This window comes from Oncorhynchus tshawytscha, linkage group LG14 (assembly GCF_018296145.1).
Source record: "Oncorhynchus tshawytscha isolate Ot180627B linkage group LG14, Otsh_v2.0, whole genome shotgun sequence".
NCBI classification, from domain to species: domain Eukaryota; kingdom Metazoa; phylum Chordata; class Actinopteri; order Salmoniformes; family Salmonidae; genus Oncorhynchus; species Oncorhynchus tshawytscha.
Window position 1 is genome coordinate 48728265 of NC_056442.1, and position 21087 is coordinate 48749351.

The following is a 21087-nucleotide window of genomic DNA, read 5'->3' on the forward strand; positions in this document are numbered from 1 at the left end:
AGATTGCATCGTCTGTGGACCTATTTGGGCGGTAAGCAAATTGGAGTGGGTCAAGGGTGTCAGGTAGGGTGGAGGTGATATGGTCCTTGACTAGTCTCTCAAAGCACTTCATGATGACGGATGTGAGTGCTACGGGCGGTAGTCGTTTAGCTCAGTTACCTTAGCTTTCTTGGGAACAGGAACAATGGTGGCCCTCTTGAAGCATGTGGGAACAGCAGACTGGTATAGGGATTGATTGAATATGTCCGTAAACACACCGGCCAGCTGGTCTGCGCATGCTCTGAGGGCGCGGCTGGGGATGCCGTCTGGGCCTGCAGCCTTGCGAGGGTTAACACGTTTAAATGTCTTACTCACTTCGGCTGCAGTGAAGGAGAGACCGCATGTTTCCGTTGCAGGCCGTGTCAGTGGCACTGTATTGTCCTCAAAGCGGGCAAAAAAGTTATTTAGTCTGCCTGGGAGCAAGACATCCTGGTCCGTGACTGGGCTGGGTTTCTTCCTGTAGTCCGTGATTGACTGTAGACCCTGCCACATACCTCTTGTGTCTGAGCCGTTGAATTGAGATTCTACTTTGTCTCTGTACTGGCGCTTAGCTTGTTTGATAGCCTTGCGGAGGGAATAGCTGCACTGTTTGTATTCAGTCATGTTACCAGACACCTTGCCCTGATTAAAAGCAGTGGTTCGTGCCTTCAGTTTCACACGAATGCTGCCATCAATCCACGGTTTCTGGTTAGGGAATGTTTTAATCGTTGCTATGGGAACGACATCTTCAACGCACGTTCTAATGAACTCGCACACCGTATCAGCGTATTCGTCAATGTTGTTGTCTGACGCAATACGAAACATCTCCCAGTCCACGTGATGGAAGCAGTCTTGGACTGTGGAGTCAGCTTGGTCGGACCAGCGTTGGACAGACCTCAGCGTGGGAGCTTCTTGTTTTAGTTTCTGTCTGTAGGCAGGGATCAACAAAATGGAGTCGTGGTCAGCTTTTCCGAAAGGGGGGCGGGGCAGGGCCTTATATGCGTCGCGGAAGTTAGAGTAACAATGATCCAGGGTCTTTCCACCCCTGGTTGCGCAATCGATATGCTGATAAAATTTAGGGAGTCTTGTTTTCAGATTAGCCTTGTTAAAATCCCCAGCTACAATGAATGCAGCCTCCGGATAAATCGTTTCCAGTTTGCAGAGAGTTAAATAAAGTTCGTTCAGAGCCATCGATGTGTCTGCTTGGGGGGGATATATACGGCTGTGATTATAATCGAAGAGAATTCTCTTGGTAGATAATGCGGTCTACATTTGATTGTGAGGAATTCTAAATCAGGTGAACAGAAGGATTTGAGTTCCTGTATGTTTCTTTCATCACACCATGTCACGTTGGCCATAAGACATACGCCCCGCCCGTCTTCTTACCAGAAAGATGTTTGTTTCTGTCGGCGCGATGCGTGGAGAAACCCGCTGGCTGCACCGCTCGGATTGCGTCTCTCCAGTGAGCCATGTTTCCATGAAGCAAAGAACGTTACAGTCTCTGATGTCCCTCTGGAATGCTACCCTTGCTCGGATTTCATCAACCTTGTTGTCAAGAGACTGGACATTGGCAAGAAGAATGCTAGGGAGTGGTGCACGATGTGCCCATCTCCGGAGTCTGACCAGAAGACCGCTTCGTTTCCCTCTTTTTCTGAGTCGTTTTTTTTTTGTCGCTGCATGTGATCCACTCGGTTACACTGGTTGTAAGGCAGAACACAGGATCCGCGTCGCGAAAAACATATTCTTGGTCGTACTGATGGTGAGTTGACGCTGATCTTATATTCAGTAGTTCTTCTCGGCTGTATGTAAAGAAACCTAAGATGACCTGGGGTACTAGTGTAAGAAATAACACGTAAGAAAACAAAAAACTGCATAGTTTCCTAGGAACGCGAAGCGAGGCGGCCATCTCTGTCGGCGCCGGAAGTACATGATGATGGAGGGAGAGGAAAGAGGAAAGGGGGGCAGAGGAAGGATACAGAAGATGGAGGGAGAGGAGAGAGGAAAGGAGGGCAGAGGAAGGATACAGATGATGGAGGGAGAGGAGAGAGGAAAGGAGGCCAGAGGGAGGATACAGATGATGGAGGGAGAGGAGAGAGGAAAGAAGAGAGAGAGATGCTGAGAAATTAAAACTAATGGCGCAAATTAATTGACACTTTTTTCATTTTGTGTGTGTGTGTGTGCGTGTATGTGTGTGTGTTTGTAGGGATCAGCCAGCTGATCCACTGTGTTAACAAGCCAACCCGCCTTTCATAGCATATGGATGTGTGTGTGTTTGTATGGATTCATATACAAGTCTTTGTGATGTGAATGTTTGCTTGTCTGTGTCGGTGAATTTTGATAAAAGATGTGTGCTTGTCATTTTGTTTACTGGTTTGCTGCTGGTAATGTGTGGAGAGAGTAAGTGTGTGTGTCGATGTGAATGAATGGTTAAGACAAGGATACTCTCATAGGACACAAACACACTATGCCTGTATATATAACGTTGGATGATCCAGGTGCTGGTGTCCTGTACACCAGGACCCGGATACACTGTGACTGAATATATCAAATCAAATCAAAGTATATTTGTCACGTGTGTCAAAAACAACCTTACAGTCAAATGCTTACTTACAGGCTCTAACCAATAGTGCAAAAAAAAGGTATTAGGTGAACAATAGGTAAGTAAGAAATAAAACAACAGTAAAAAGACAGTGAAAAAGCAGTAGCGTAGGATGACCCCAGATGCTGGTGTCCTGTACAGCAGGTTTCAGCAGAGGACGTAGGATGACCCCAGATGCTGGTGTCCTGTACAGCAGGTTTCAGCAGAGGCCTTAGGATGACCCCAGATGCTGGTGTCCTGTACAGCAGGTTTCAGCAGAGGCTGTAGGATGACCCCAGATGCTGGTGTCCTGTACAGCAGGTTTCAGCAGAGGCCGTAGGATGACCCCAGATGCTGGTGTCCTGTACAGCAGGTTTCAGGAGAGGCCGTAGGATGACCCCAGATGCTGGTGTCCTGTACAGCAGGTTTCAGCAGAGGACGTAGGATGACCCCAGATGCTGGTGTCCTGTACAGCAGGTTTCAGCAGAGGCCTTAGGATGACCCCAGATGCTGGTGTCCTGTACAGCAGGTTTCAGCAGAGGCCGTAGGATGACCCCAGATGCTGGTGTCCTGTACAGCAGGTTTCAGCAGAGGCCGTAGGATGACCCCAGATGCTGGTGTCCTGTACAGCAGGTTTCAGCAGAGGCCGTAGGATGACCCCAGATGCTGGTGTCCTGTACAGCAGGTTTCAGCAGAGGCCGTAGGATGACCCCAGATGCTGGTGTCCTGTACAGCAGGTTTCAGCAGAGGCCGTAGGATGACCCCAGATGCTGGTGTCCTGTACAGCAGGTTTCAGCAGAGGCCGTAGGATGACCCCAGATGCTGGTGTCCTGTACAGCAGGTTTCAGCAGAGGCCGTAGGATGACCCCAGATGCTGGTGTCCTGTACAGCAGGTTTCAGCAAAGGCCGTAGGATGACCCCAGATGCTGGTGTCCTGTACAGCAGGTTTCAGCAGAGGCCGTAGGATGACCCCAGATGCTGGTGTCCTGTACAGCAGTTTCAGCAGAGGACGTAGGATGACCCCAGATGCTGGTGTCCTGTACAACAGGTTTCAGCAGATGACCCCAGATGCTGGTGTCCTGTACAGCAGGTTTCAGCAGAGGCCGTAGGATGACCCCAGATGCTGGTGTCCTGTACAGCAGGTTTCAGCAGAGGCCGTAGGATGACCCCAGATGCTGGTGTCCTGTACAGCAGGTTTCAGCAGAGGCCGTAGGATGACCCCAGATGCTGGTGTCCTGTACAGCAGGTTTCAGCAGAGGCCGTAGGATGACCCCAGATGCTGGTGTCCTGTACAGCAGCAGAGGCCGTAGGATGACCCCAGATGCTGGTGTCCTGTACAGCAGGTTTCAGCAGAGGCCGTAGGATGACCCCAGATGCTGGTGTCCTGTACAGCAGGTTTCAGCAGAGGCCGTAGGATGACCCCAGATGCTGGTGTCCCCAGATGCTGGTGTCAGCAGGTTTCAGCAGAGGCCGTAGGATGACCCCAGATGCTGGTGTCCTGTACAGCAGGTTTCAGCAGAGGCCGTAGGATGACCCCAGATGCTGGTGTCCTGTACAGCAGGTTTCAGCAGAGGCCGTAGGATGACCCCAGATGCTGGTGTCCTGTACAGCAGGTTTCAGCAGAGGCCGTAGGATGACCCCAGATGCTGGTGTCCTGTACAGCAGGTTTCAGCAGAGGCCGTAGGATGACCCCAGATGCTGGTGTCCTGTACAGCAGGTTTCAGCAGAGGCCGTCCCCAGATGCTGGTGTCCCCAGATGCTGGTGTCCTGTACAGCAGGTTTCAGCAGAGGCCGTAGGATGACCCCAGATGCTGGTGTCCTGTACAGAGCAGAGGCCGTAGGATGACCCCAGATGCTGGTGTCCTGTACAGTAGGTTTCAGCAGAGGCCGTTGACCCCAGATGCTGGTGTCCTGTACAGCAGGTTTCAGCAGAGGCCGTAGGATGACCCCAGATGCTGGTGTCCTGTACAGCAGGTTTCAGCAGAGGCCCCCCAGATGCTGGTGTCCTGTACAGCAGGTTTCAGCAGAGGCCGTAGGATGACCCCAGATGCTGGTGTCCTGTACAGCAGGTTTCAGCAGAGGCCGTAGGATGACCCCAGATGCTGGTGTTCTGTACAGCAGGTTTCAGCAGAGGACGTAGGATGACCTCAGATGCTGGTGTCCTGTACAGCAGGTTTCAGCAGAGGCCGTAGGATGACCCCAGATGCTGGTGTCCTGTACAGCAGGTTTCAGCAGAGGCCGTAGGATGACCCCAGATGCTGGTGTCCTGTACAGCAGGTTTCAGCAGAGGCCGTGGATGACCCCAGATGCTGGTGTCCTGTACAGCAGGTTTCAGCAGAGGCCGTGGATGACCCCAGATGCTGGTGTCCTGTACAGCAGGTTTCAGCAGAGGCCGTAGGATGACCCCAGATGCTGGTGTCCTGTACAGCAGGTTTCAGCAGAGGCAGTAGGATGACCCCAGATGCTGGTGTCCTGTACAGCAGGTTTCAGCAGAGGCAGGATGACCCCAGATGCTGGTGTCCTGACCCCAGATGCTGGTGTCCTGTACAGCAGGTTTCAGCAGAGGCCGTAGGATGACCCCAGATGCTGGTGTCCTGTACAGCAGGTTTCAGCAGAGGCCGTAGGATGACCCCAGATGCTGGTGTCCTGTACAGCAGGTTTCAGCAGAGGCCATAGGATGACCCCAGATGCTGGTGTCCTGTACAGCAGGTTTCAGCAGAGGCCGTAGGATGACCCCAGATGCTGGTGTCCTGTACAGCAGGTTTCAGCAGAGGCCGTAGGATGACCCCAGATGCTGGTGTCCTGTACAGCAGGTTTCAGCAGAGGCAGTAGGATTACACCAGATGCTGGTGTCCTGTACAGCAGGTTTCAGCAGAGGCCGTAGGATGACCCCAGATGCTGGTGTCCTGTACAGCAGGTTTCAGCAGAGGCCGTAGGATGACCCCAGATTTTTATTTATTTTTTTAATTTTTATTTCACCTTTATTTAACCAGGTAGGCTAGTTGAGAACAAGTTCTCATTTACAACTGCGACCTGGCCAAGATAAAGCATAGCAGTGTGAGCAGACAACACAGAGTTACACATGGAATAAACAATTAACAAGTCAATAACACAGTAGAAAACAAAGGGGGAGTCTATATACAATGTGTGCAAAAGGCATGAGGAGGTAGACGAATAGTTACAATTTTGCAGATTAACACTGGAGTGATAAATGATCAGATGGTCATGTACAGGTAGAGATTATCTGCCGAATTATCTGCCGAAATTGTTGCCACCCCTATTACTAGCCTGTTCAACCTCTCTTTCGTGTCGTCTGAGATTCCCAAAGATTGGAAAGCAGCTGCGGTCATCCCCCTCTTCAAAGGGGGGGACACTCTTGACCCAAACTGCTACAGACCTATATCTATCCTACCGTGCCTTTCTAAGGTCTTCGAAAGCCAAGTCAACAAACAGATTACCGACCATTTCGAATCTCACCATACCTTCTCTGCTATGCAATCTGGTTTCAGAGCTGGTCATGGGTGCACCTCAGCCACGCTCAAGGTCCTAAACGATATCTTAACCGCCATCGATAAGAAACATTACTGTGCAGCCGTATTCATTGATCTGGCCAAGGCTTTCGACTCTGTCAATCACCACATCCTCATCGGCAGACTCGACAGCCTTGGTTTCTCAAATAATTGCCTCGCCTGGTTCACCAACTACTTCTCTGATAGAGTTCAGTGTGTCAAATCGGAGGGTCTGCTGTCCGGACCTCTGGCAGTCTCTATGGGGGTGCCACAGGGTTCAATTCTTGGACCGACTCTCTTCTCTGTATACATCAATGAGGTCGCTCTTGCTGCTGGTGAATCCCTGATCCACCTCTACGCAGACGACACCATTCTGTATACTTCCGGCCCTTCTTTGGACCCTCCAGGCAAGCTTCAATGCCATACAACTCTCCTTCCGTGGCCTCCAATTGCTCTTAAATACAAGTAAAACTAAATGCATGCTCTTCAACCGATCGCTACCTGCACCTACCAGCCTGTCCAACATCACTACTCTGGACGGCTCTGACTTAGAATACGTGGACAACTACAAATACTTAGGTGTCTGGTTAGACTGTAAACTCTCCTTCCAGACCCATATCAAACATCTCCAATCCAAAGTTAAATCTAGAATTGGCTTCCTATTTCGTAACAAAGCATCCTTCACTCATGCTGCCAAACATACCCTTGTAAAACTGACCATCCTACCAGTCCTCGACTTTGGCGATGTCATTTACAAAATAGCCTCCAATACCCTACTCAACAAATTGGATGCAGTCTATCACAGTGCAATCTGTTTTATCACCAAAGCCCCATATACTACCCACCATTGCGACCTGTACGCTCTCGTTGGCTGGCCCTCGCTTCATACTCGTCGCCAAACCCACTGGCTCCATGTCATCTACAAGACCCTGCTAGGTAAAGTCCCCCTTATCTCAGCTCGCTGGTCACCATAGCATCTCCCACCTGTAGCACACGCTCCAGCAGGTATATCTCTCTAGTCACCCCAAAACCAATTCTTTCTTTGGCCGCCTCTCCTTCCAGTTCTCTGCTGCCAATGACTGGAACGAACTACAAAAATCTCTGAAACTGGAAACACTTATCTCCCTCACTAGCTTTAAGCACCAAATGTCAGAGCAGCTCACAGATTACTGCACCTGTACATAGCCCACCTATAATTTAGCCCAAACAACTACCTCTTTCCCAACTGTATTTAATTTTTATTTATTTATTTATTTTGCTCCTTTGCACCCCATTATTTTTATTTCTACTTTGCACATTCTTCCATTGCAAAACTACCATTCCAGTGTTTTACTTGCTATATTGTATTTACTTTGCCACCATGGCCTTTTTTGCCTTTACCTCCCTTCTCACCTCATTTGCTCACATTGTATATAGACTTGTTTATACTGTATTATTGACTGTATGTTTGTTTTACTCCATGTGTAACTCTGTGTCGTTGTATCTGTCGAACTGCTTTGCTTTATCTTGGCCAGGTCGCAATTGTAAATGAGAACTTGTTCTCAACTTGCCTACCTGGTTAAATAAAGGTAAAATAAATAAAATAAATAAATAAAGATATTGGTGTGCAAAAGAGCAGAAAAGTAAATAAATAAAAACAGTATGGGGATGAGGTAGGTGAAAATGGGTGGGCTATTTACCAATAGACTATGTACAGCTGCAGCGATCGGTTAGCTGCTCCAATAGCTGATGTTTGAAGTTGGTGAGGGAGATAAAAGTCTCCAACTTCAGCGATTTTTGCAATTCGTTCCAGTCACAGGCAGCAGAGTACTGGAACGAAAGGCGGCCAAATGAGGTGTTGGCTTTAGGGATGATCAGTGAGATACACCTGCTGGAGCGCGTGCTACGGATGGGTGTTGCCAACGTGACCAGTGAACTGAGATAAGGCAGAGCTTTACCTAGCATGGACTTGTAGATGACCTGGAGCCAGTGGGTCTGGCGACGAATATGTAGCGAGGGCCAGCCGACTAGAGCATACAAGTCGCAGTGGTGGGTGGTATAAGGTGCTTTAGTGACAAAACGGATGGCATGTGATATACTGCATCCAGTTTGCTGAGTAGAGTGTTGGAAGCCATTTTGTAGATGACATCGCCGAAGTCGAGGATTGGTAGGATAGTCAGTTTTACTAGGGTAAGCTTGGCGGCGTGAGTGAAGGAGGCTTTGTTGCGGAATAGAAAGCCGACTCTTGATTTGATTTTTGATTGGAGATGTTTGATATGAGTCTGGAAGGAGAGTTTGCAGTCTAGCCAGACACCTAGGTACTTATAGATGTCCACATATTCAAGGTCGGAACCATCCAGGGTGGTGATGCTAGTCGGGCATGCGGGTGCAGGCAGCGATCGGTTGAAAAGCATGCATTTGGTTTTACTAGCGTTTAAGAGCAGTTGGCCACGGAAGGAGTGTTGTATGGCATTGAAGCTTGTTTGGAGGTTAGATAGCACAGTGTCCAATGACGGGTCGAAAGTATATAGAATGGTGTCGTCTGCGTAGAGGTGGATCAGGGAATCGCCCGCAGCAAGAGCAACATCATTGATATACACAGAGAAAAGAGTCGGCCCGAGAATTGAACCCTGTGGCACCCCCATAGAGACTGCCAGAGGACCGGACAGCATGCCCTCTGATTTGACACACTGAACTCTGTCTGCAAAGTAGTTGGTGAACCAGGCAAGGCAGTCATCCGAAAAACCGAGGCTACTGAGTCTGCCGATGAGAATATGGTGATTGACAGAGTCGAAAGCCTTGGCAAGGTCGATGAAGACGGCTGCACAGTACTGTCTTTTATCGATGGCGGTTATGATATCGTTTAGTACCTTGAGTGTGGCTGAGGTGCACCCGTGACCGGCTCGGAAGCCAGATTGCACAGCGGAGAAGGTACGGTGGGATTCGAGATGGTCAGTGACCTGTTTGTTGACTTGGCTTTCGAAGACCTTAGATAGGCAGGGCAGGATGGATATAGGTCTGTAACAGTTTGGGTCCAGGGTGTCTCCCCCTTTGAAGAGGGGGATGACTGCGGCAGCTTTCCAATCCTTGGGGATCTCAGACGATATGAAAGAGAGGTTGAACAGGCTGGTAATAGGGGTTGCGACAATGGCGGCGGATAGTTTCAGAAATAGGGGGTCCAGATTGTCAAGCCCAGCTGATTTGTACGGGTCCAGGTGTTGCAGCTCTTTCAGAACATCTGCTATCTGGATTTGGGTAAAGGAGAACTTGGAGAGGCTTGGGCGAGGAGCTGCCGGGGTGGAGGAGCTGTTGGCCGAGGTTGGAGTAGCCAGGCGGAAGGCATGGCCAGCCGTTGAGAAATGCTTATTGAAGTTTTCGATAATCATGGATTTATCGGTGGTGACCGTGTTACCTAGCCTCAGTGCAGTGGGCAGCTGGGAGGAGGTGCTCTTGTTCTCCATGGACTTCACAGTGTCCCAGAACTTTTTGGAGTTGGAGCTACAGGATGCAAACTTCTGCCTGAAGAAGCTGGCCTTAGCTTTCCTGACTGACTGCGTGTATTGGTTCCGGACTTCCCTGAACAGTTGCATATCACGGGGACTATTCGATGCTATTGCAGTCCGCCACAGGATGTTTTTGTGCTGGTCGAGGGCAGTCAGGTCTGGGGTGAACCAAGGACTGTATCTGTTCTTAGTTCTGCATTTTTGAACGGAGCATGCTTATCTAAAATGGTGAGGAAGTTACTTTTAAAGAATGACCAGGCATCCTCAACTGACAGGATGAGGTCAATGTCCTTCCAGGATACCCGGGCCAGGTCGATTAGAAAGGCCTGCTCACAGAAGTGTTTTAGGGAGCGTTTGACCGTGATGAGGGGTGGTCGTTTGACTGCGGCTCCGTAGCGGATACAGGCAATGAGGCAGTGATCGCTGAGATCCTGGTTGAAGACAGCGGAGGTGTATTTGGAGGGCCAGTTGGTCAGGATGACGTCTATGAGGGTGCCCTTGTTTACAGAGTTAGGGTTGTACCTGGTGGGTTCCTTGATGATTTGTGTGAGATTGAGGGCATCTAGCTTAGATTGTAGGACTGGCGGGGTGTTAAGCATATCCCAGTTTAGGTCACCTAACAGAACAAACTCTGAGGCTAGATGGGGGGCGATCAATTCACAAATGGTGTCCAGGGCACAGCTGGGAGTTGAGGGGGGTCGGTAGCAGGCGGCAACAGTGAGAGACTTATTTCTGGAGAGAGTCATTTTCAAAATTAGTAGTTCGAACTGTTTGGGTATGGACCTGGAGAGTATGACATTACTTTGCAGGCTATCTCTGCAGTAGACTGCAACTCCTCCCCCTTTGGCAGATCTATCTTGACGGAAGATGTTATAGTTGGGTATGGAAATCTCTGAATTTTTGGTGGCCTTCCTGAGCCAGGATTCAGACACAGCAAGGACATCAGGGTTAGCAGAGTGTGCTAGAGCAGTGAGTAAAACAAACTTAGGGAGGAGGCTTCTGATGTTGACATGCATGAAACCAAGGCTTTTACGATCACAGAAGTCAACAAATGAGGGTGCCTGGGGACATGCAGGGCCTGGGTTTACCTCCACATCACCCGCGGAACAGAGAAGGAGTAGTATGAGGGTGCGGCTAAAGGCTATCAAAACTGGTCGCCTAGAGCGTTGGGGACAGAGAATAAGAGGAGCAGGTTTCTGGGCATGGTAGAATATATTCAGGGCATAATGCTCAGACAGGGGTATGGTGGGGTGCGGGTACAGCGGAGGTAAGCCCAGGCACTGGGTGATGATGAGAGAGGTTGTATCTCTGGACATGCTGGTTGTAATGGGTGAGGTCACCGCGTGTGTGGGAGGTGGGACAAAGGGGGTATCAGGGGTATGAAGAGTAGAACTAGGGGCTCCATTGTGAACTAAAACAATGATAACTAATCTGAGCAACAGTATACAAGGCATATTGACATTTGAGAGAGACATACAGCGAGGCATACAGTAATCACAGGTGTTGAATTGGGAAAGCTAGCTAAAACAGTATGTGAGACAACAACAGCTAATCAGCTAGCACAACAACAGCAGGTAAAATGGCGTTGACTAGACAACAGGGCCGACAGATAAAACATAAACAAGCAGAATGGAGTACCGTGATTAATGGACAGTCCAGCGTGCATCAGCTATGTAGCCAAGAGATCAGTGTCCAGGGGGCAGCGGTGGATGGGGCAGGGGAGCTGGACTGGCGAGTGTTATCCAGGTTGAAAAAAAAGTTAACAATGACTAAATAGCTTGTAGCTAGTTAGCTGGTTGGCTTCTGGAGGTTCTTGAGTGTGTTCTAAAAATAAAAAATAATAGCGATTCCGTGTCACATTGGGTGAGGCAGGTTTCCGGAAAGGTATAAACAGATTAAAAATCAAAAAGAGATAGAAAGTGAGTATGGGTCCGGTGCGTGTTTGGGACGCGGCGATTCAGACGGTTAGCAGGCCTGTGCTAACAAGCTAACAGTTCGTAGGCCCGGGCTAGACAAGCTAGCAGTTAGCAGGCCTGTGCTAACAAGCTAACAGTTCGTAGGCCCGGGCTAAACAAGGTAGCAGTTAGCAGGCCGAGTTTAGCAAGCAGGGAGATAGCGAGGGCTAGAGAGTTGGCCTTTGGGGGATGTCGCGATGGGGTGAGTCTGTTTATTCCTCTTCATGCGGTGACATCGATAGACCGGTCGTGGGCCCGGGTATTGTAGCCCAGGAGTATGCTACGGTGGTAGTACAGGTGCGCTGGCCGGGCTAGCTTCACGCTAAGTGGGTGGAAGCGCTAGCCAGGAGTAATCATCCGGGGTTGCGGTTTAGCTAGATAGCTAGTTGTGAAGATCCAGCTGAAAAATGTTCCGTTTGCGGTGGGAATCCGGTGGGAATGCTGGTGTCCTGTACAGCAGGTTTCAGCAGAGGCCGTAGGATGACCCCAGATGCTGGTGTCCTGTACAGCAGGTTTCAGCAGAGGCCGTAGGATGACCCCAGATGCTGGTGTCCTGTACAGCAGGTTTCAGCAGAGGCCGTAGGATGACCCCAGACTGACACAGTGTTCTTTTAGCGTTGCTACAGGATTATATTAATGTTCATCATATTAACACCACTCTCTCTTACACACAAACACACACGCATGTACGCGGGCACACACACACACACACACACACTGTCTCAGTGAGAGCCCCACTGCAGAGGAATTTAGAGGTAAAACTGGATTTTGAATATTTAAAGCTTTCTGTATTTATTTTTTTGTTGTTGATAGGAAATATTGTTTTTTTTGTGTGCCAATTATACATTACTGGACCGTTTGTAAAGTGTTGAGATGTCAGCTTTAAATGCAGGCTGTTATCTGAAATGATCTGTTTTTATTTATTGGGCCCTGAGTTTTTAGTTACGACCAGGACAACAATGTTCTTATATTTGTCCTATTCCACACATGTACTAGTGTGTATTACAGTTGTTAACAATCACTTTGGCACTAATTTCAGAACCTTGTGGTCATTTTTCAAAACTCTACGCACAAAACTCAAAACGGTCATCACTTGTAACACAGGCTGTCCAATGTTCAAAACATTGCATTGTGCATTCATATCTTTAGAAACCTTGCACTTGCAGAATCACTGGTTCAAAGAACTCATTTATCAACATCACTGCAGTGTTCCTCACCTGGCTTACTGTAAAACATCACTGTAGTGTTCCTCACCTGGCTTACTGTAAAACATCACTGCAGTGTTCCTCACCTGACTTACTGTAAAACATCACTGCAGTGTTCCTCACCTGGCTTACTGTAAAACATCACTGCAGTGTTCCTTACCTGGCTTACTGTAAAACATCACTGCAGCGTTCCTCACCTGGCTTACTGTTAAAAGCTAAACAAAAGATTGATTACTGTACTTCTATATTTCCATCAACCCTGTCGTGTGGAATTGGCCACAGGTTCTCATCCACAACACAATGGATGTTTTCATTAGCCAAACATCTTGGGAAGAATCTTTGGGCGAATCCAGGCCTGACACTGGTCTGCCGTAATGTCATTGCATGCGTCATCCATGGCCTGGAGAAGGGTGGCTTGTTCGTGTGGGCGCCTATCATATACCTTCCACTTCCATGTGGAGAAAAATTCCTCAATCGGGTTAAGGATAGGAGTGTATGGCGGTAAGTACAGGGTAGTAAATTGTGGTTGGGCCTGAAACCATGCTTGCACCATTTGAGAATGGTGGAACCTGACATTATCCCACACAATGACATAGGTCATGCCATCTGCTCTACCGACCTGATTTAGCTCATCAAGGAAGGTTACTTTCGAACAGCGAATCATGTGGCTGCCTGCAACTCAATATATAGAGTATATAGAGTAGAGAGCTTTAGATGTTGTTCGACCAAACATTAGAACAGGCAAGATGAGTAATCTAAGCAACTTTGACCGTGGTATGATTGTTGATGCCACACATGGTGATTCCAGCATCTCAGAAACAGCTGCCTTCCTGGGATTTTTACGCACTACAGTCTCTAGAGTTTACAGAGAATGGTGCGACAAACAAAACACATTCAGTGAGCGGCAGTTCTGTGAGCAAAACACCTTGTTAATGAGAGAGGTCAGAAGAGAATGTCCAGGCTCATTCAAGCTAACAGAAAGGCCACAAATGCTGAAATAACAGCTGTTTAAAACAGTGGTGTGCTGAAGGGCATGTCTTGACGTACAACACCGTGAACAATTCAGGCTGTTCTAGAGGCAAAAGGGGCTCCTACCCAGTACTAGATAGATGTACCTAATAAAGTGGCTGGTGAGTGTACAGTAATGTCAAATCTGAAAACATGATCTGGAAAAGTGGTACATGGGACCATAGAAACAGTGTCTGATAAAGAATGATGATGAAATATTACATCCATAGATAATGTCGTCCAATTGGTTCATGTTCCACGGTTATTGATGTCAATGGATCTTATTATCCTGAAACTTTCATGATCTAAACATGGAATATTGTTTGTCAGTTTCCATAAAACTATGCATTAAGAGTAATGCAACAGTTACTTATCATTTTGAGCTGTTGAATCAGTTGATAGTTAGATCATTGTAATGAAATTAATAGACAGTCATCTCAGATGTAATGTGTGAATTACATTTTGAAATGGTAATACTTTGATGTTACGTTGTGTCATTTTGAACAGGTGATTTTAGTTCAATGAACAAATGATCTTAGCTTTATGGCGACAAGCAATTTGAAAAAGTGTTAAGAGTTTTGAAAAATTTGCATTTTGATCATTGGTTGTGTCATGAAGTTGGCCTGGGGGGTAGGTTTATGACAGTCATAAATACCTCTTCCCCCCTTTTTCCTCTCTCTACCCTACAGATGTTACATTTGCAAACATCTTGGTTAACATAGAGATTCTGGGAACATCAGAAGATGGGGGGAAATGAACTATATTCTGGTAATCCGAACAATTGAACATTTGCGGTGGTACTTAATGAATATGATGTCAGTTCGATTGTCATCTGAGACATTCTCATCAATGATAAGATGACAAACTCTACAGTGGAAAGTCTACACATCAGAGTTATCAGATTCACATGGAATTGTTCAATTTAAATGTTTGAATATGAAATTATTCGTGATGGGATTATACGTGATTTTAGTTTCTAAAATGTGAGAATTGGGTTTTTATAAGGTAGGGCTCTGCTGAATCAGTGGCCCGCCCCTGTGAAGGGACATGGGCTATAAAACCTTTCAAACACGCCCTCCTCTCCCTTCCTATATAAAGCCTTGGCGACAATATAACCTCCTGTTCCGAGGATGTGAGGACGACGGTCCGATGTCAGAATGGTTCAGATAATAACTACAGAAAAAAGCCAACATCAGCACGAGCTTTGGTTGCGAATGGTATGAACTTTGAACTCTTATTCACTACAGAAGTGATACCTCCTAGCCGTTGAGTAGCAACAGCAGCTGCAAACGCAGGTTAGGAAGGAACAGACAGAGTCACCCGTCTACCACACAACGACATTACTACAACGTATCAAATTGACCACCAGAGACATTCTTCAAAGGACATAGGACTCGGTTTGGCAACACGGCCTTCCATCTACCACCAACCCACCGAAGCACAGCTCAGAGTAAATATTTATTGCATTTTCCTTTTCCAAATGGGAGGTAACTTAGAATGCATAGGATACTGTATTTACGAAAGCACAGATTCGCCCTTTGTTCCTCAGTCTTCCCGCTCTTTCACTCAAACCCAGCCCCTTTTCTTTTGTGTAACCAGCTGTCAAATCTGTTCCGCCCGCTAGGGACGTTTTCCTTTATGACGTAATTTGTAATCAAGTTATGATTAATTATGTGTATGTGTAATTCTGTGTGATTAGTTAGGTATTTAGTAAATAAATAATTCAACCCAATTTTGTATGGCTGATTCAACTTCAGCCAGGGTTCGTGAAGATAACCAAGAATTTACAACTTTCAGATGAGACTGAATTAAGGTGACGATTAATATTGACTGCTATTGATGTAAAATATTACTAGGTCTTTAAGAGTTTATTCAGAAGATAACAGCTCTATAAATATTATTTAGTGGTGCCCCGACTCTCTAGTTAATTACATTTACATGATTAGCCCAATCAGGTAATATTAATTACGGAGAAATTATTTTATAGAATAGCATGTCATATCACTTAATCCGGCATAGCCAAAGACACAACAGTTGTGAGTTTTGTGTCTACAGTTCTGAAAAATGAAAATGTTCGGAAATTAGTGCCAAAATGATTGTAAAAAACTGTAATACGTATGTGTGAATTGGAATGTGTTTTTGCATATCCCAAATCTCTCTGAGACACCCTGGGAGAGTGGGGTCACGGCCAGGGTCTGACATTATCAATGGCGACCCTGGAGCAATTAGGGTAAGTGCCTTGCTCAAGGGCACATTGCCAGACTTTTCGCCTTATTGCCTGAGGGATTCGAACCAGTGACCTTTTGGTTACTGACCCAGTAACATTTGTTTCTCCATCTTCTTTCAGACACAGATGGTTCAACAGTCTTTACAGAGAACCTTAGAGTTCTACAGACAGAAAGAGATCAGGTAAGGACTGCTGTGCTGCATGTGCACACATGTGTGTGTAAGCACCTGTGTATGCGTGTGTGTGTTTGTATGCTTGTATGTGTGTATGTGGGTGTGTGCATGTGTGTGTATGTGTGTGTGTATGCGTATGTGTGTGTGTGTATGTGTGTGTGTTTGTATGCGTGTGTGTGTGTGTGTGTTTATGCGTGTATGTGTGTTAGTGTATGTGCGTGTGTGTATGTATGCGTGTGTGAGTGTATGCGTGTGTGTGTATGCAAGTGTGTGTGTATGTGTGTGTCTGCACCCATAAGAATGGTATACTAGATGTAGCTATAGACCTTGGTAAGAGTGGATAAAGACTGTGTGTAATAATCTCTAGTAACATAGTGAGGTCCTTTTCATCTAATCCAAGTGTTATAATTGAGTAAGCATGTAACTAATTCATCCATTACGTAACGTGTGTTTGTATTTTGTGTGAACATTGCTCTGTGTCCTTCTTTGAATTAGTTGGGTATTACTGTCTGTTTGTGTTGGTGTGAGTTTCTGTTCAATGCTCTGTGTGTGTGTGTGTGTGTGTGTGTGTGTGTGTGTGTGTGTGTGTGTGTGTAGGGGGGGGTGCTTAACTATTCTTGTGAGGACCAGAAGTCCCCACATGAATAGTAAATGTACAAAAATTTGACCAACTGGGGACATTTTGTTAGTCCCCACAAAATCCCCACAAGGTCAAATGCTATTTCTAGGGGGATCAGGGTTAAGGTTAGAATTAGTGCTACGGTTAGAATTAGGATAAGTGTTAGGAGGGTTAGTTTTAGGGTCCGGAGCTAGGGTTAGGTTTAGGGTTAAGGTTAGGTTTTAGGTTTAAGGTTAGGGTAAGAGTACAGGTTAGGGAAAATAGGATTTTGAATGGGACTAAATTGTGTGCCCCCACAAGGTTAGCAGTAGAAGACCGTGTGTGTATGTGTGTGCGTGTGGAGGTGCTTTCTAGCCTGTTATATCATCTTTATGTCTCCATTCCGTGTGTGTGTGTGTGTGTGTGTGTGTGTGTGTGTGTGTGTGTGCGTGTGCGTGCATGTACGCGCATGTGCGTGTGCCTGTTTTTTTGTTGTGTGTGTGTGTGTGTGTGTGTGTGTGTGTGTGTGTGTGTGTGTGTGTGTGTGTGTGAGCACGTGCGTGTGCGTGCATGTACGCGCATGTGCGTGTGCCTGTTTTTTTGTGTGTGTGTGTGTGTGTGTGTGTGTGTGTGTGTGTGTGTGTGTGTGTGTGTGTGTGTGTGTGTGTGTGTGTGTGCCAAAGGTGCAGAGAGGATGAGAAGGAGGAAAAGAAAAGTGTTACTTTGGAGAAGTGTCCCTTTGTGGATCATTCTGGTTCTGGAGAAGAGGCAGACATCTCTGGAGTACTACAGTACATGGCTACTCTACAGGGTCAGTATCACTCTACCATGTGTGTGTGTGTGTGTGTGTGTGTGTGTGTGTGTGTGTGTGTGTGTGTGTGTGTGTGTGTGTGTGTGTGTGTGTGTGTGTGTGTGTGTGTGTGTGTGTTTTTTTAAGGACTTTTATGCTCTGCTTAGTCTCTGTGTGCACATTTAAAGGAGTTTGATCATGCTGTCTGCTAACTATGCTTACTGAAGGATAATGTGTGCTTTTTGATGTATATGTGTCTTGTTTACTGGTTTGATTTACATCCAAAAGTGTGTATATGTGTGTGTGTGTGATAGTGTGTGGGTATGTGTGTCATTTTGACTCCCCATAAAGTCCTGAAATTTCACCCCCCTAAAAATAAAGCTGTGTGTGTGGAATGGGCGTGTGATTTATAATGCTTACTTGGTGCTTAGACTAGAGCAACTAAAGGCAGCCCCTCCCTCCCTCCCTCCCTCCCTCCCTCCCTCCCTCCCTCCCCTCCCTCCCTCCCTCCCTCCCTCCCTCCCTCCCTCCCTCCCTATCCTTGTGCTGCAGTGCTGATGGTCATTAGGTTAAAGCACAACCCATTCCTCAGTGTTCCCCTTCTCTGTACCTCTACCTCCCTCCCGACATCAATCTCTAGCTCCGTCCATCTCCCTCTACCTACCTCCCTCCCTCCATCTCTCTCTTCCTCCCTCCCTCCCTCCACCTCTACCTCCCTCCATCTCTCTCTCTACATCCGTCCCTCTACCTTCCTCTCCATCTCTCTCTACCTCTGTCCCTCTACCTTCCTGCTTGCTACCTCTCCCTACCTTCCTCTTACTACCTCCCTCTACCTTCCTCTTACTACCTCCCTCTACCTTCCTCTTACTACCTCCCTCTACCTTCCTCTCTCTACCTCCCTCTACCTTCTTCTTGCTGCCTCTCTCTACCTTCCTCTCTCTACCTCCCTCTACCTTCCTCTCTCTACCTTCCTCCCCCTTCCTCCCTCTACCTTCCTCTCTCTACCTTCCTCTCTCTACCTTCCTCTCTCTACCTTCCTCTCTCTACCTCCCTCTCTCTACCTTCCTCTCTCTACCTTCCTCTCTCTACCTTCCTCTCTCTACCTTCCTCTCTCTACCTTCCTCTCTCTACCTCCCTCTCTCTACCTTCCTCTCTCTACCTTCCTCTCTCTACCTCCCTCTACCTTCCTCTCTCTACCTTCCTCCCCCTTCCTCTCTCTACCTTCCTCTCTCTACCTTCCTCTTGCTGCCTCTCTCTACCTCCCTCTACCTTCCTCTCTCTACCTCTGTCCCTCTACCTTCCTCTCTCTACCTCCCTCTACCTTCCTCTTGCTGCCTCTCTCTACCTTCCTCTCTCTACCTCCCTCTACCTTCCTCTCTCTACCTTCCTCTTGCTGCCTCTCTCTACCTCCCTCTACCTTCCTCTCTCTACCTCTGTCCCTCTACCTTCCTCTTACTACCTCCCTCTACCTTCCTCTCTCTACCTTCCTCTTAGTACCTCTCTCTACCTTCCTCTCTCCATCTCTCTACCTCCCTCTACCTTCCTCTCTCTACCTTCCTCTCTCTACCTCCCTCTACCTTCCTCTCTCTACCTTCCTCTTACTACCTCTCTCTACCTTCCTCTCTCCATCTCTCTACCTCACTCTACTTTCCTCTCTACCTTCCTCTTACTACCTCTCTCTACCTTACTCTTACTACCTCCCTCTACCTTCCTCTCTCCATCTCTCTACCTCCCTCTACCTTCCTCCCTCTACCTTCCTCTCTCTACCTTCCTCTTACTAACTCTCTCTACCTTCCTCTCTCTACCTCACTCTACCTTCCTCTCTCTACCTTCCTCTTACTACCTCCCTCTACCTTCCTCTTGCTGCCTCTCTCTACCTCCCTCTCCCTTCCTCTCTCTACCTTCCTCTACCTTCCTCTTGCTTCCTCCCTCTCCCTTCCTCTCTCTACCTCCCTCTCCCTTCCTCTCTCTACCTTCCTCTGACTACCTCTCTCTACCTTCCTCTCTCTACCTCACTCAACCTTCCTCTCTACCTTCCTCTCTCTACCCCACTCTACCTTCCTCTTACTACCTCCCTCTACCTTCCTCTCTCTACCTTCCTCTTACTACCTCCCTCTACCTTCCTCTCTCTACCTTCCTCTTACTACCTCCCTCTATCTTCCTCTCTCCATCTCTCTCTACCTCCCTCTACCTTCCTCTCTCCATTTCTCTACCTCCCTCCCTCCATCTCTCTCTATCTCCCTCCCTACAGCTCTCTACCTCCCTCCCGCCATCTCTCTCTACCTCCCTCTCTCCATATCTGTCTCAGCCATGACATGCCTGTAATGTCAGCATGCTCCTCACCATACCCTCATTACCTAACCTACCTCTGTGTGTGTGTGTGTGTGTGTGTGGTTTGTAGTTTTTTGTGTGTTGTGTGTTGTCCTGCCTGTAGTGATCTCTCTGTTTGTTATGCATCAGGGTTGACTGATCAGTCAGACAAACAGCAGCTGTGTGTGTGTGTGTGTCTGTGTCTGTGTGTCTGTGTGTGTGTGCTCTAAATCAGACTCCAGATCAGTGTTCTGCTCTGCCTCTCCCTCGCAGTAAATAACTCCCCACAGCCTAGCCATGGCACTCCAGCTGTGTTTGTTTATTTTTATGTTGTTGTTGTGTTGTCCTTACGTTGTCCTGATGTTGTGGTTGTGTTGTCCTTACGTTATCCTGATGTTCTGGTTGAGTTGTCCTTATGTTGTCCTGATGTTGTGGTTGTGTTGTTCTTACATTGTCCTGAGGTACTGTTTGCGCTGTGTTCTAGGTGTGCGGTTCTGTGAGCTGAGGGAGCGTTTCGGGGAGGAGTTCTTCGGTCTGTGTTTCGAGGAGAACGAACGTGTTCTAAGAGCGGTGGGAGGGAACCTGCAGGACTTCTTTAACGGCTTTGACGCCATCTTAGAACACATCAGAACCTCGACCGGACGCCGTGCCTCCTCAGAGAGCCCCTCCTTTCAATGCAAAGACCCTCACCAGGAGGAGAGAGGAGGAGGAAGAGGAGGAGGGGAGAGGGTGGGAGGAAAGCTTCTCCTCCTCCACTGCTTTAACCCCGCCCCTGTCGTGGGATTGGCTATGCCTGGTCTGATTCGAGGTGTCGCACGTCGAATCTTCCACTCCCACGTTGTGGTGAAGGAAGCCCCTCCCCTAGCGTCCTTGTCACCCAATGAGGACGCAGAACACTTAGGAGGAGACTCCATCCCTACTCCCACCGCTTCTCCTTCCTCGTCTCCCTCACCCCCTTCATTGTCTGCCCCCGTCTCACTGTCCTTCCTCATCAGAGAAACCTTCCCCTCCTCTTCCTCCATCCCTCCCTCTGTCACCCTTCCATCAGAGACCTCCAAGCAGACCCTCCAGCCCCTCTCCCTCTCCCCCACTGACCTGCGCATCGGTCCGGCTACATTCTGCAGGGCCTTCCCCTTCCACCTGGTGCTGGGCCCCAGCATGGAGCTGCTTCAGCTAGGGGAAGGTCTGAGGAGGCAGGCTCGGATCGAGCCTCACCGGACCCTCTCCTTCAGGG

At 47.9% G+C, this 21087-nt stretch overlaps 1 protein-coding gene across 1 annotated transcript in view; it reads left to right on the forward strand.

Annotated features, from left to right (window-relative positions):
* LOC112267472 (guanylate cyclase soluble subunit alpha-2-like) overlaps positions 1-21087 on the forward strand; it is an 88799-nt gene that overhangs the window by 6788 nt on the left and 60924 nt on the right. Inside the window, exons 2-4 of the mRNA XM_042297605.1 lie at positions 16103-16164; positions 17437-17564; positions 20338-21087. The exon at positions 20338-21087 is cut by the window's right edge and continues 122 nt beyond it. Of these exons, the coding sequence (XP_042153539.1) occupies positions 16103-16164; positions 17437-17564; positions 20338-21087 (940 nt within the window). The remainder of the gene's footprint in view (positions 1-16102; positions 16165-17436; positions 17565-20337) is intronic.